The sequence below is a fragment of the Balaenoptera physalus genome (genome assembly GCF_965194825.1).
Source record: "Balaenoptera physalus genome assembly, chromosome: 14".
In the NCBI taxonomy this organism is placed as follows: domain Eukaryota; kingdom Metazoa; phylum Chordata; class Mammalia; order Artiodactyla; family Balaenopteridae; genus Balaenoptera; species Balaenoptera physalus.
The window spans coordinates 55,004,298-55,019,882 of record NC_138893.1 but is presented as its reverse complement, the minus strand read 5'-3'; the positions used below and the strand labels follow the sequence as shown (position 1 = coordinate 55,019,882).

Genomic DNA, 15,585 nt, shown 5'->3' with positions numbered 1-15,585 from the left:
TGCAGGAGTGTAGGATCTTTACCACCAGATTTTCAAGAGAAGTCAGAGATCTGGATGTGAAGGTAAAATTTCTTGATTTTTAAAGGCTGACACAAATTTAAAAAACAAAACACTTTGTAGAGGGGGCAGACTAACCTGAAAAGCTAACCTCTACTAAATACTAGAAAAATACAATGATTAAAAATATCTAGACAAGAAAGAGGTACTGGGTAGCTTCAGTGCCTAAGAGAGCCAGAGATTCAGGAAGATAAAAACAGTCCTGTAGGTATCCTCCCAAACTACACAGGTATTCATAAGTAAAGATACAGTTCATAAAAATAAAACAATAGATTCAGTGCAGTATCTGTAACAGATTAAATGAGTCTTACAAAGAGTTCTATTTTATTCAGTAAACCAACACAGGGAGAATGGAATGTTCTCATTAACACAGTTTCCAGCAACCTGAGTTTTAACACATTTACAGGCATGGAGAGCTAAGGTGGTCAACTCTGTGGTGAGGGAGGAGCTAAAGGTATTTTACTTCTGACTTAAATGTAGTCTCTAGTTTCTTTTCTGGGAGGTAAATGCAATGACTTACAGGTAATAATTTCAATTAGTTTTAATTTCCATTAAAAGTTAATAAGTTCATACATGAATCAGTTCACCAGGACCTAATGATTTCTGTTTTGGAACTTCTAAAGCTAAGTGTTAGGTTCTAAAACCAAGACAGATGCTAAAGCTGTCTTAAGGCACATCATAAACAATGGGTATATGTTTACTACATATTAAAATTATTTATTTTAGGGAATTTCCTGGTGGTCCAGTGTTTAGGATTCTGCACTTCCACTGCAGGGGGTATAGGTTCGATCCCTGGTCTGGGAACTAAGATCCCACAAGCCGCATGGTGCGGCCAAAAAAAAAAAATTTATTTTAATGGAGTGCAATCAACCAAGAATTGATGACTACAAACTAGCAACAGTAGTAACTTTAACAGCAACCAACAGGCCCAGAGACTGTAATTAGCATGTGACTGTCACACTGAATACAGTTATGGAAAATCTTTTCTGTGGTTGAATCAACCAGTGTAGTAATACTGGTATGATTAAGTTAAAAGAACTAACCTATTACCATAGTCATGCAATTAAAAAAAAAAAACAGAAAAAAAGGGATATAGATTGCATTCACCATAAAAACATGTTAAATTTCAGTAACCAGGCAGGGAGGGTTGACTTGAATGTTAATTGTGTCAGCTCATTCTAACCAAACACTGGCTGGTAGCATAAATTGGCTCTCAGAAGTTAAAAAATTATCTGGTCATCAAACGGCTGATAAGACAATCGAGGCTTTGCAAGGCTTGGTGGTCCTTTATGAGCCAAGACTTACCTGTATGGGCTGACAGTGGTATAGGAATCGGGCTCCTGACACATGAGCTTGTGGGTTGGACTGGAGGCCTACATATGCCCACAATATCTGGATCTCCAAGGAAACTGGTATGACACAGCAGGAAGTACAATGCATAGCCTGCAGAAGGGAAAAGAAGCATTTGCTTCAATTGCTGATGGTTGCCCGTAGTTATTTACCATGAATTAAGTAGCCACTGTTGCTTAAACATTACACAATAACAGAGAAGGCAATGTGGCTTAGAGAAAGGACACAGAAGTTTGTAATAGGCCATATTACTGTCCATGAGCTTAAAAAATTAATATTCTAAAATGGAAATACTAATGTAGAGATTAATAAAACATGAGCCCATGTACAATGGTTATAAGAAGCGCTCAGTGAGTGGTGCAGTCAGTACTGTGGAATGCCAGAAGAAGAAACAGCCTTCTGGTTGAGGATGGTTTTGTGGAACTGGGATGAGTAATATGTGACTGGAAGAAATAGTGTTTAAAGGAAAATTTACGTAGAGAGATGGCATATAAAATGGTATGCAACTAGAACAGCACATGATGCCATTGAGAGACAGTTGCTGATTAATTAGAACAGTTACTGAGTGTCTCCTATGTGCCAGACATGTGTGAGGCACTGGCCTTGAGCAGATCACTTGACTGAAGCAAAGGATTTGAACACAGGAACAGTGAAAAGATTAAGGAAGGACATTTCAGGGTTAGATTATGAAGTCCAACCAAGCAGTGTGACCCCCAGGAGGATTAATTCCAAGATGCAGGAAGCACTGATGGCAGTGAGGACATAAATCAGGAGGTTACTATAACTTAGCAGATACAAACTATCCTCAAATATGCCTGTGCTTTTCTAACTTCATACTTTTTATAGTAAGGCTCAGACACAGGCAATAACATGTCTAAACTAGGACTAGGGGAAGACAGACTATGTTTATGTTCAATTTGTTAAGGAACTGTCAAACTCTTTTCCAAACTGGCTCCACCATTTTGCAGTCCCACCAACAATGTCTGAGGGTTCCAATTTCTCCACATTCCTGCCAACACTTGTTATTGTCCATTTTAAAAATTATAGCCATCCCAGTGGGTATGAAGTGGCATCTCCTTGGGGTTTTGCATTTCCTTAATGGCTAATGATGTTGAACATCTTTTCATGTGTTTGTTCCAAATATTTTAAAACACTTTTCCTTTCATTTATTCTATCTACATTAGGAAAAATTTTCCATGTTATCAAATATCCTTCAAAAATGTGATTTAAAAATATAAATAGTAGGTTTAAGAATAATAAAGAGGGGCTTCCCTGGCGGCGCAGTGGTTGAGAGTCTGCCTGCCAATGCAGGGGACACGGGTTCAAGCCCTGGTCTGGGAAGATCCCACATGCCGCAGAGCAACTGGGCCCGTGAGCCACAATTACTGAGCCTGCGCGTCTGGAGCCTGTGCTCTGCAGCAAGAGAGGCCGCGACAGTGAGAGGCCCGCGCACCGCGATGAAGAGTGGCTCCCGCTTGCCGCAACTAGAGAAAGCTCCCGCACAGAAACGAAGACCCAACACAGCCATAAATAAATGAATAAATAATTAAATAAATAAATTAAAAAAAAATAAACAAAACAAAAAAAAGAATAATAAAGAGTAGTTCCACTATAATCTCAATCCTTGTCACTAACCATCCCTTTTCTGTACTCAGCCAAGTATTACCCAAAACCACGCTCCCTCAGTAAGGCTGTATGAAGTTTAAGAGAACTCAGTTTGACTGCAGTTCCCCAAAGGCTGGATCAAGTACATGTAGCTAGTTATCCCCCAAGTCTCATTAAAGGAAAGAAGTATACAAGGAATCAAGTCATAATAGTGCTGAGAAAGGGAAAGGGGGCACTTTAAAAATAATCTCTAAGGCGAAAGGCCTTTGTAAGTCTGAACCAAAACGTGAAAGTTGAAAAAAAAACAAAAAGAAGATTGATAAATCTCACAATATGAAAATCAATTTCTGCATGGCATGAAAGCCATAAACAAAGTCAAAAGACAAGTGACAAACTGGGAAAAGAATATCTACAAATCATACAACAGAAAAGAGCCAATTTCTCAAATACAAAGATTTTCTACAAGTTATAAGACAAGTAATTCAATAAAAATGGGAGAGAGATATAAATAGATCATAGTGAAGAAAACATGAATTGTTCAACTATATGTCAAGATACTCAACCTTACTCATAGTAAGAGAAAAATAAAACTACAATGGGATGCTATTTTTCACTTATCAGATGAGCAAAAATTAAAAGTTTGATAACACAGTGTTGAGGAGAGTATGGGGTAACAAGCCATCTCATAGATGGATAGTGGGACTGTAAATTGGTACAACCTGATGGGAAATAAATTGGCAATATTAATTAAAAATTTAAATGTATATACCTTTTTATCTAGCAATTCTACTTCTAGGATTTATCATATAGGTTTATTTTCACACGTATGAAATGGTGCCTGAACCAGGTTATAAAATGCTACACTGTATGTAACAGCAAAAGGCTGAAAACAACCTGAATGTTCACCAATAAAACTGGCTAAATAAATTATTTATGGTTCATCCATATAATGAAATAGTATGCAACTATACCATGCAAAGAATGAGGAAGCTTATTATATAATGATATGGAATAAACTCTGAAGGTCAAGTGAAAAAAGCAAAGTGCAGAGCTGTGTTTATGATATTATATCATTTGGATTAAAAAAAAGAATATGAGTATTTACTTGTGTGAGCATGCAATATCTCTAGAAGGAAAGAAACTAGTAACTCCGTTTGCCTCTGTGGAAGGGAAAAGTTGTCTGAGAGAGAGTTTTATTTTGTACTTTTGGAATTTTGAGCCAAGTGTATGTATTATTTATACAGAAAAATAAACAATTAAAAAGTTTAAGTGAAAGGAAATAAAATTAAAGGTACAGTTGATTAAAGCCAGGAGGTAGGGGGTAGGCAAAAGAGGAAGAAGAAAGATTTCTTTATTTTACTTAGACACACACAGATTTCCCTATTTTACTTAGACTGGAATCAAGAGGTACACCTGCTGAGCACTGATGTAGTGGCCACCAGAAAAAGTAAAAACAGAAACAGGTAAATGAGATTTCTTCAGGGGCAGTGGGTACTGAGGTTTTTACTTTTCATTAACACTATTCTACATGGTTTGAATTTTTACTGTGTTAATGTATTTTTACTAAACGTAAATGTAAAAATGTAAATTTTTATAACACAAAGAACACAATTTCAACCTCAAAGAAAGAATTTGTGGGCTTCCCTGGTGGCGCAGTGGTTAAGAATCCGCCTGCCAATGCGGAGGACACGGGTTCGAGCCCTGGTCCGGGAAGATCCCACATGCCGCGGAGCAACTAAGCCCGTGTGCCACAACTACTGGGCCTGCGCTCTAGAGCCCGCAAGCCACAACTACTGAGCCTGCGAGCCACAACTACTGAAGCCTGCACGCCTAGAGCCCGTGTTCCGCAACAAGCCACCGCAATGAGAAGCCCGTGCACCGCAACAAAGAGTAGCCCCCGCTCAACGCAACTAGAGAAAGCCCGCGCGCAGCAACGAAGATCCAACGCAGCCAAAAATAAATAAATAAATAAATTTACTAAAAAAAAAAAAAAAAGAATCTGTGCTGACCAAATATTCAAGAATGTAAGAGAATATTTGAAATATATATGAAATATATTTAGTTTATTTTTCTATTATGAGTAAGGTTGATTTTGAACCAGAGGCCAATCTCTAGACTTCCTACCTTCAAATTTTTCTCTAAGTGAGGAAAGTTATGTATAAACCTAACCTGAAATAATGACTTCAAACAGGCATGATTTCTTATATTCTTTCTTTTATGACAACCACATTATCTTTCTTCTATGACAACCAAATCAACTATGGAAACAGGGCTGGTTTTAATCTTAATAAACAAAAAAGGAAAGTGAGCTTTGGCCAGAATGTGTATTTCTCTCCTTACTGAAACACTGCAGTTCCTGCTGAGGATTCTGGCCCACTCTCCCTTCCGGGCTGGGTCAGCATTACCAAAGATGGCAACGTGCTCTGGTCTGGGACTTCCATGAAGAGTCTGATAAATCTCCTGCTGCAAGTGGCTGCAGTCCACCCTTTTCAGCCTGAAATGAAACACCATGGAGGCTGGAGTCCAATGCTAACATAATAATGTAATTCATCCAAACATTAGAAATGATATCTTAAAATAAACTGAAGGAAATAATCCTTAGCAGATATAAAGGACTGGCAAAAAAACCTCTTAGTAATATTAATATTATTTAAACATTACTCCTAGCTAGCATTCTCTGAACTCTGATTTCAAAATATAAAAGTTGCCACATCAACATATTCCCTACAGGCAGAGACAAATTTGTTGGAAATGATGTGGAAGCAGAGAATTACCTGAGCTTGCATCCAGATATTGCATTCACTCCAAATTGTACTTCGTGTCTCTTAATAGAGCAAGTTCCATCACCCTTGCTCTGTAAGAGGGTCATCTGAGGTGGAAGGCAATGGTCAAGGAGATCATAAAAGAAAAAAAAGTAGGCAGATTGGAAAATTTATGCTTCTTATTATTTCCTTAACGCTTTTTATACTTTATTAATATCATATTATTCAAGTCACAATTCTTTTTCCTCTGGCAATGAAAACATAAAGAAACAATTATTGTTTTTCCAAAAATGGATGACCACACACCAGCATATAAATATTTCGTTAAAACTAACAAAATTCAGTCAGGATCCTCACCTTTGGCTATGCTAATGTTAAGTTCTAAAGCCTTTGGTAGCATCAACATTTGAGAACATAATGTATTAATGGTTTAGTAAAGCAAGTCCGCAATACCTAAAAAATGGGGGAACCTCAGAATTGGAAAATCCAAAAGATCAGTAGTTAAAGTTTTTCTCATTAGGCTGCAATAGGCCACCCAGAGACCCAAAGAAGGATACTGAGTGTCTTCTATCACCGGTTAGAGCCAGGAGTGGCTTCTCAGCAATATAGCCAGGATTCCCACTTCTAAAACCAGTAAGTGAAGCAGCTGTGCTCTGTTGAAAAGCCTGCAGAAAGAGTGAAGGAAAAGTCAATATGGAGAAAAGCATGCTCTCCCACCTTCCAGTGTGGCTTCATACCCTTCCTTAAGGCAATGCTGTAGGTTAGCTGCACTGAACAATCTGGCTTCCTTCCACAGTGCAGCATTTTGCAGAAATTGATACTTCAGCATCTGTTACTGTTTTTTATTCACTAAAATAAATCCTGAGGATCTGAACGTTGATGTTCACTACATGCTACTTCTACCAAGGATTACAACTAAAGATCTATCAACGATCTATCAATCCTGTTTTTCAAAATTACTATTAATTTAGAGCTATGTTCAGTGTGGCTAAAACCAGAGGAGTTTATTTATTTTATTTTTTTAATTATTTATTTATTTATTTATGGCTGTGTTGGGTCTTCGTTTCTGTGCAAGGGCTTTCTCCAGTTGCGGCAAGCGGGGGCCACTCTTCATCGCGGTGCGCGGGCCTCTCACTATCGTGGCCTCGCTTGTTGCGGAGCACAGGCTCCAGACGCGCAGGCTCAGTAGTTGTGGCTCAAGGGCCTAGTTGCTCCGCGGCATGTGGGATCTTCCCAGACCAGGGCTCGAACCTGTGTCCCCTGCATCGGCAGGCAGATTCTCAACCACTGCGCCACCAGGGAAGCCCCAACCAGAGGAGTTTAAATGTAATTTAGAAATATATTTTAATTAACTATAGATGTTCCACAGATGAACTCTGAGAGACATGGGATTTGCTTGATCACTTGAGGGTAGAGTTGAGAAGAAACTGGACTCTGCTGGGTTCAAAAAGAAAGAAAGTGAAGAAAGCCAAAAGGTGGTGATCAAGACTGGAAACTTAGATTAAGTGGGAAGTGAGTAAAACGCTGAATGCCCAGAAACATGAAAAAAGCTAGTTAAAGAATTTTTGTGGGATATTAGTTGAGTTTATGATTCAAAATGACTATTTAAAAAAAGAGTTTGGATTTGTGAGTGAAGTCCTGCTTTGCTGGGGGAACATGCTAATGAATAAACACTGTTGAATCCTTATCACTTGAAGTTAAATTATGGAATATTAAATGTTGAGGCTTCAGTTGACAGATTGAACTAGTCCTTCATATTCTTATTCTATCTTGCGTGTGTTACAGAAGCAGGGGAGCTACCTCTAACCCGATATTTCTTTCTTCTTGATCCCCTGTAGGAGAAGGGCCCTAACCCTGAAGTGAAGGATGAATTGTTGCTGGAATGAAGTGCCTGGCTCAACAGTCAGGTTGGTTTGCCCAAAACTGATGGACACGTTCTGGATTCCAAAAGTCCCATTGGTTTCTATCTCATAGATGACCTGAAATACAAAAGTAGAATCAATTAATAAAAATTATTTTGTGGGCCAATTATGTTTAGTACAGAGGATTTCCTGTCTTTAAGGGTTTTACTATAACTGAATGAGGGAACAGAATGGTGACTGTAGTTAACAATATTGCATTATATATGTGCAAGTGGCTAAGAGAGCAGATCTTAAAAGTTTTCACCACAAGAAAAAAATTTGTTAACTATGTGTGGTAATGAATGTTAACTAAACTTACTGTCATGATCATTTCACAATATATATGTGCATCAAATCATTATGTTGTACACCTAAAACTAATACAATGTTATATGTCAATTATATCTCAATTTTAAAAAGTAACTGGATGAGAGAGACTAAAAAAGTAATCTTAAAAATGCCAAATACCAATACCATGAAAAGATAAAATTTGACTTCATATTATATCTACACATGAAAAAAAGAGACTGGATAGAGCTCTTTGAAAGAGTTCATGGGAGAAGTGAGTTTATGGTAAGAACTGAAAGGGAAGAAAAATAAGTTTTGATCTTGTGCAGAGGAGGTGAGTAGGAGCACAGGCAGAGGTGAGCATGGAATGGAAGCCTCGTTTGCCTGGCTCTCACAGTGTCCGAGGATGAATAAAGATGGTAGCTGGAGACGGAAGTCATGAAAAAGTGAAGGTAACCTGAGATTTCTGAGCATAGTTTTTAAAATGATGCTTTCCAATAATTCTTACTTTTGTTGGTTGATTAGAAGAGAGAGAATAAAGGAAAAGAAGTTGACTAGTCTATTTCAGATGTTCAGATGATACTGACTTTGTCAATAAAAGAAACTGTGGTCAGTAAAAACCATAACAGACTGCACATGGGCAAAGAAAGAGGAACCAGAAATAATCTTAATGTTCTGGATGTGAAATGCCGGAGGATGGCAGCAATGGAAACGACTGAAACACGCGGGGATGAAGGTGATGGGCTCAGTCCTTGATGTGTTAAGTTTCAGGTAATGCTCAAAAATTCACGTGGGGTTGGCCTGGTACTTAATGGAAGATGAAGCACCTCTGCTAATGTCGATCAACATACATCAGTCCAGAATCTGAGGTCAGCGTCCCTACCTGGGAAACAACATTCTGACAAGTGTTTCCAGCCAGCAGAGGAGAGTCAGCCTGTGAGACAGGTGTTACAGGCACCTGGAACTAGCAAGGGAAAGAGGCAAATCAATTAAAATTGAAAGCAGCACTTTTTCTTCTAGTTACATATTATGCTGAAATGAGTATTTTTCCTTTTTGACCATCACCTTCCTCTCTCCTTCCATTGCCAGTCTACAACTTAAGTTCAAAAGTCATTCTAATTCAGCACTTCTCAAAACATATTTTTTGGAACATTACTTCTATAGATATAAAATAAAGGTTCCATGGTCAAATAAGTTTTAGAAATACTGTATCTGACACTTCCCTCTTAGAGATTAAGAAGACCCTCTAGCATATTAAAGACTTCAAGTAGTCCATCCTAAATATAATGTTTAACTTTATTTAACCCAAAGTTTCTCAAACTTACCTAATACCTTATGAATTCTTATTTCATATGATGCTTATTAATTATATAGAACAAACAGAAAAACACTCTTTTAGACTCATACTTGAACAGTTTGATGCATCACACACACATTCTCTTTCACCATTACAATCTAGAGTGAAACTGCCTCAGATGTAAAGGGACCAAATATTCTTTCGTTTTTCCTGGTAAAAAGCATCATACCTTCGTATTCTGCAGATCACTCAAACCTCTTGGAACCTAGTATAAGAGAACAGCAAGGACATGAGTGTGCATATATCTTAACATAAAATCTCCAGGAGCTTGTGGTTTCTCATTTGGGGGAAAAAAAAAAAAATCAACATTTTTTTTCTACCTGACTCTTCCTTACACTAAAATGCCAGAAGCAGGGCTGAGCGGAGGCTGGATGCACTGTGGTGCCCACCTACTCTGAGTAGAGCTCTGACAAACAGCAAAAGCAAGAAGTTCTGGTGAAATAGTGAGATGTCACCCCATCCTACCTCCCTTAGCAAATTCCACTAGCCAGAAAGGTGAGAACCTCTTATCCTGGCTATCTATCCCTACTTCTTTCATCTTTCTTCAGGTGACAGGGCTTTTAGGCCCTCTGCCTTCTACGTAGCTCTTGGGCATCCTGACTTCCAGTTCAGTGTTTGTGGGAAGCATGATAACTTTTTAAGTCCACAGTGGTGACAGTGGGGAGAGAAGGGACACCCACCTTCAAGACTGTGAAGTTATGATAAGAGGCAGCGTTGAGGGTGGGATCCAAGGTACAGCTATCTGCCAGATTCTTGAAGAAACGAGCACAGGTTGTACTTTTACTCTCCAGGAAACCTTAGAATTAAGGGAGTGGTACATGAGAAAGCCTATTTTAAACTGAACAAAAAGGCTGGCGCTTGTACTCCAGGCTCACCTGCAGGATTGTTCTCAGCACAGAGGCCCCCAGCTCCGACTCCTGCAGGCTGCCTCAGCAAGCCTATTACAGACCACTTGGGGAAGTAAGTCAGAATGGGGTCCCCAGCCTAAACAAAGTATAACAGAAATTTATTCACAGTGAGATTGGACTGAACTCCACCAGAAAAGAATAAGCAGAAACAAAAGTTAACTCAATAGGTTGTTAACATGGACAATACTGCCCTCCAAAAGAGCTGACAGTGGCTAACCTAGTTGCAGGTGGGTATTTCAAATATACCTAGTCAATTGTCAGTATGCGGGGAAAAACCAAACCAAACAATCCCTCCCCCTTCCGTAGGCTCACCCTGTAAAAAGGTGGTGGTGACTGGGTTTGGAATGTTGAAGTGAATGATTCACCTCCAAACTCTGTAGCCAGGGCCTGGAAGCTGGTTGCATTGACCTTTTGGAGCTTCTGGAAATAGTTTAATTTTGCTAAAATATTTTTAAAAAGAAAAGGGGTTTAGATAAAATAAAATCATTTTTAAGTATCTGGCATACCAAGAAACTAATCTTTAAAAATATTTTTATTGAGGCATAAAATATACACAGTAAAGTATGCAAATGCACTAATCTTAAGCATAAACTCAAAGAATTTTTAAACATTTATATACTTTTATTACTACCACTCAGAACATTTTCCCAGGTTCCCAATCAATACGCCATCTTCAGAGATAATAACAATTTTGATTTCTATCACCTAATAATTTATTTGTAATTTGTTAATTGAATTATTGTTTTAGTATTAATATCTGAGATAAGAATATGACCAACGAATGCCAGTCAGTTCCAAGTCTCCGATGCCAGGAATGTGTATGATTAGCAATTTGTGATGAAAATAGGAGTCTCGGTAATGCACACATTTGTCCCATACCAGAGGAGTCTCTAGTACAACAAAATGGTACTGTTTCCATAGGAAGATGGCAGAGTTGGAGACAATATTTGACTTGTCCTCTCCAGGTCTTCCAATCTCCTCTAAACTTCAACTAACCATTCCTCATAATAAGGTTTCCATCTCTCAAGTATATGGATTTGTCGTATTTTATTCGTTTCACCTTATAATTTCTACATTCAAGATTTTTCAAATACACCCAAAGGGTATTTTCTCTAACAATTTTGTAATTTATATTATAGCAATGTATAAATCTATCCAAGCTCCTGCAGCCATCTCCTTATGGCACTTCAGAACCAGAAGAGAGATGTAGGTAAAGGCCTCTGACATTCTCCCCTGCCCAGAGGGTGGCCTGTAATGCACAACACCCTGTTTTACCACCCAAGTTTTCTGCTAACTTGAAAAAGGAATGTAGCAGAAAATTGGCCCATACTAGTTTCTTTCTTTCTTCATAAATATGGTCATTTGGACAGATTCATAAGGAAATCAAGATGTGCATCACCAAAAGCTAATGAAGATGCTACATTACATAAGCTTGACCTTTATCCTCTGTGATCACAAAGTCCTAATCATTTGACTTTTCAGCTTTCTCACGGAACATGAAATGAAGATAACTCTCAATTCTGGGGCCTTTCAGGCTACTCACTTTCTATCTGTCTCCTAGATCTTTATCACTCAAAGTGTGGTGCACAGACTAGCAGCCCCCCAGCATTACCTGGGATGTTGTCAGAAATTCAGAATCTTAAGCCATGCTCCAGACCTACTGAATCAGAATGTGCATGTTAACAAGATCTCCAGGTGATGTGGGTGCATATTAGGATTGAAAAGCCTTGCTCTGGAACAGGTGATACTAATGCTGCTGGTCTGCAGACCACCTTCTTCCATCTCTGATCCGAAATGTTCAAATTTTAAAGCTTCCAGGAGCTGTTTAATATTTCCTTCAGAACTCATACCCTGAAAACCACATGGAAGAAATACTTACCTCATTAAAAAATGTAGTTATTTCTATCTTTATAAATGAAAGAAAAGTTAAGCTAAAAAAAGAAGGTACGTTGAGATGGAAAATATCCATCTGAATATTTTTTCATGGCTTAAAAGAATAAGAGAACATTAACATTTTGTCTCTCACTGTAGTGCAGGGATATTGGTGGTAGTGATGGTAAGCAGGAATAATGCAGATAAGAAGCACAGGCTAAGGATAAATAGAATTTCTGTCTAAAATTTCTACCATCATGTATGGTATATTACACCCAACAGGGCTTAAAGGTATTTAGACTTAGATTGATACAATTTCAGATGTGGAAGGAAGCCCAGAGATCATCTGGTCCAATTCCATTAGGAAATTTGGATCCTAAGAGGTAAATGAGTTGCAAAAGGCCACAGAGCCATCTGGCAGAGCCAGGAGTAGATCACAGATCTCCCGATTCCTGGTCTAGGATTTTTCCCACTCCATCATGTTGTACAGCCTCTGACTAACAATGTCTGTTACTGATGATTATTATCAGCAAATATTAAACACTGTGGGCAAAGATATGGTCCATCCTTTCTACGCACCGACAATTTACCTGGGGAGACACAACATTCATATAAAATGATAACAATTCAAAGTATCCCATAAGTTCTAAAGGAGTGATTCTCAGGTGTTGCTGGGGAAAGAAAGTTCAGAAACACTGGTCTGGAAACAGTATGGCATGGGAAGCAGGGGGGGATTAAAAGCAGGCAGCACCAGTTGGACACTACTGTGATATCCCTGGGGCATTTTCATGAGGCTAGAACTAGAAGGCAATGGGAGATTTGGAAAGGATGAGGCAGCTGCAGCCTTATTTTAAAATGCAGCATTTGCCTTGCTCCCTTTACCTTCTCACAACCTGAATGGCCGCAAGGCTCCTGATAACTGCTTCCAAATTCAAGGCCCCTCAAACCCAAACTTGGTTGCTTTATGAAACAAATATAGTTTTGCAATTTATTTTCTAACAGATGAAACCAGGATGAGCTGACTTCCAGAGTGTAAGGGACATTTAAGTCTATTTTATGTGAGAACATTACCTTGCTTCTTAGACAATAAATTTAAAAAACATATATTAGATGTACATCTTTAAAAATGTTATACTCATCACCAACAACTTTTTAAGTCTATTTATTTATTTATTTAGGCTGCGTTGGGTCTTTGCTGCCTGCTTTGCTGCTGGGCTTTTCTCTAGTTGCGGCGAGCGGGGGCCACTCTTCCCTGCAGTGCACAGGCCTCTCACTGCGGTGGCCTATCCTGCTGTGGAGCACGGGCCCTAGGCGCGCGGGCTTCAGTAGTTGCGGCACGCAGGCTCAGTAGTTGTGGTGCACGGGCTTAGTTACTCCACAGCATGTGGGATCTTCCCGGACCAGGGATCGTGTCCCCTGCATTGGCAGGCGGATTCTCAACCACCGCGCCACCCCAGAAGCCATCTAAGTCTATTTAAAAACCTTAATAACAATTACCTTTCATTTTTATTGCACTCTACAGTTACAGAGCACTTTCACATTCAGAATTAGTGATATTATTTCTCATTCTGCAGTTGAAGAAATGAGCCTGGAAATTTGTTCAAGTCTGTGCAGCTGGTAAGTAAATGAAGGGCTGAGACCCAAGTCAAATGCTCTTTCACCTATATTGTTGCCTCATAAAATAAAAACAAGGTTGATGTAGACTCATTTGTCAAAGACATTCATTCATGTATTATTTGGTGCCTCTTATGTCAGGCACTGGGGATTCAGTGAGCCCCTTCATGGAGATCGTAGCAAATGGGAGATATAGTCTATCTGTAATCCTCTGAGCTAAGAGGGCTGACTGAAATTAAAGTTCTGTATGGGTTTTCTGGTCCACAGCCAAGAGGGCAAAAGAGATTGCCAATGTTCACTAATAAGAGAAAAAAGAAGGGGCAGGGGTACAGGTGGAAGGAGAGGGAGCATGATAGAGATCCAAAGGGGGGAAAAAAAAGTTTAAAAAACAAAGAAAAGGAAAAAACATCAGCGACTAAGCTAACTCTCAGTAAATGTTAGGCAATAGGAATAGCCAACATATTTCTACTCACAGTTGTTCACATGGACACAAAACTGCTTAATTCCATTTGAATCCATGAAAACTCTTGAAGGAAACGGGGAATTACTTCGGAAGATAAGAGAGTTGTCTACACACACCCAACTTGAAGACCTGAGGAAACAGGAGGGAGAATAGATACATTTAGAATGAGGATTCGGTCCAAAGAAGGGTGCCCCACCGGTATCAGTCAGATGCCAAAGAAAGGACTCCTTGGGCAGCCACAGGACAATACGAAGATTCTATTCTATTGGCCAGCCCTGCTCTAGAGCATCAGAAGAGGAACGGCTCTCCTGGGAAAAACCAAGGTAGTTCCATTCCCAGGAGTGGAAGTGGGGGTGGGAGGCACGAAGGCTAACTCTTCCTACTTCCAAATGTTACTTATTCTACAGCCCCAATCCCCTTTAGGATTCAACCTGAGCATCGCAGCTCACCTCACGCTGCCTGGAAGGCAGAAGGAGAAAACCGTCCTGGGATGGAGAAGATAGCAGTCCCTGTCGCAGCAGCAATTCATATCGCAGGCACCGGGAGTCAAGTCACAGACACAAATCGGTAAGACTATAAAAGTACAACATAAAGCAGAGCAAATGGGGTGAGGATCCCCAAACTCTTCCAAGTGTTAATTCCCCTTCTTCCAACAGCCCCACTCCTTACTTTATGGGAATTCACTTTGTTCACAGAATTTGGATCTAAGTCAGCAGTTTCCAACCCCGCATCCTCTCCCCTCACCTGGGAAGAGATCCACGGTCCTATTTCCAGGCGCCGAGGGAGTCACGACAGTAGGACCCACTGTAGAGACGCCAGGCACCTCCGAGGAGGATTGAAGGGTCTCGCCCTGCGTCCTTGGCCCCAGGTCCGATTGGGTGGACACTGCCCCAGACGGGGACGGAGATGGCTGAGGCCGGACCCCCTCGGGGACCATCAGGAAGAACACCTGCAGTAGCGCGAGCTGCGAGGTAAACATGCGGTAATACAGACGTCCCCACCAAAGGGTTTGAGGTGGGTTTCGGTGGTCTCTAGACGCGTCGCTAGAGAGTGGGTGGGAGGAGTCGCATGGCGTCTGACGTCATCCGTATGCCTCTGCTCATTGGCTCATGGCAATGGCCGAGCGCTCTTCAGCCAATAGAAGGCGGCGTTGTTACAGATCCCTTAGCATCTTTCAGTCTGCGCCCTCCTCCTTAGGCCAGGCCCGGCACTGTCTGTGTCGCTCGGCAACCGCCAAACTGGCAAAGGAGCCCTTGTCTCTTCTCTCCGCTGAGTGGCAGTAGGAGTTCAGCCCAATGCCCAGTGTGCACAGACTTCGCGACCCAGAGGGCAGAGCCCTTCCATGGTAGAGGGAAGCCTCAGAGGCTGCAACTAGAATTGCGTATCTTTTTCACTCCGGATTCTAACG

At 40.2% G+C, this 15,585-nt stretch overlaps 2 protein-coding genes across 6 annotated transcripts in view; one reads left to right on the top strand and one right to left on the bottom strand.

Annotated features, from left to right (window-relative positions):
• TCTN3 (tectonic family member 3) overlaps positions 1-15,453 on the bottom strand; it is a 28,370-nt gene extending 12,917 nt beyond the window's left edge. The window contains exons 1-13 of one of the 5 annotated variants that reach the window (XM_082423713.1): positions 14,922-15,452; positions 14,627-14,750; positions 14,188-14,306; positions 10,541-10,668; positions 10,196-10,304; positions 10,001-10,116; positions 9,490-9,525; positions 8,847-8,927; positions 7,628-7,753; positions 6,332-6,439; positions 5,787-5,881; positions 5,418-5,506; positions 1,363-1,500 (exon numbers count right to left, since the gene is read on the bottom strand). In XM_082423713.1, coding sequence (XP_082279839.1) covers positions 1,363-1,500; positions 5,418-5,506; positions 5,787-5,881; positions 6,332-6,439; positions 7,628-7,753; positions 8,847-8,927; positions 9,490-9,525; positions 10,001-10,116; positions 10,196-10,304; positions 10,541-10,668; positions 14,188-14,306; positions 14,627-14,750; positions 14,922-15,156 — 1,504 coding nt within the window. In that variant the 5' untranslated portion in view covers positions 15,157-15,452. Of the gene's footprint in view, positions 1-1,362; positions 1,501-5,352; positions 5,507-5,786; positions 5,882-6,331; positions 6,440-7,627; positions 7,754-8,846; positions 8,928-9,489; positions 9,526-10,000; positions 10,117-10,195; positions 10,305-10,540; positions 10,669-14,187; positions 14,307-14,626; positions 14,751-14,921 lie in introns of all 5 variants that reach the window. The other 4 variants (XM_082423715.1, XM_082423712.1, XM_082423714.1 and 1 more) reach the window with 4 other exon arrangements.
• Positions 15,391-15,585, top strand: part of ENTPD1 (ectonucleoside triphosphate diphosphohydrolase 1) — a 122,993-nt gene continuing 122,798 nt past the window's right edge. Inside the window, exon 1 of the mRNA XM_082423732.1 lies at positions 15,391-15,585. The gene's annotated coding sequence lies outside the window, so the exon portion shown is untranslated.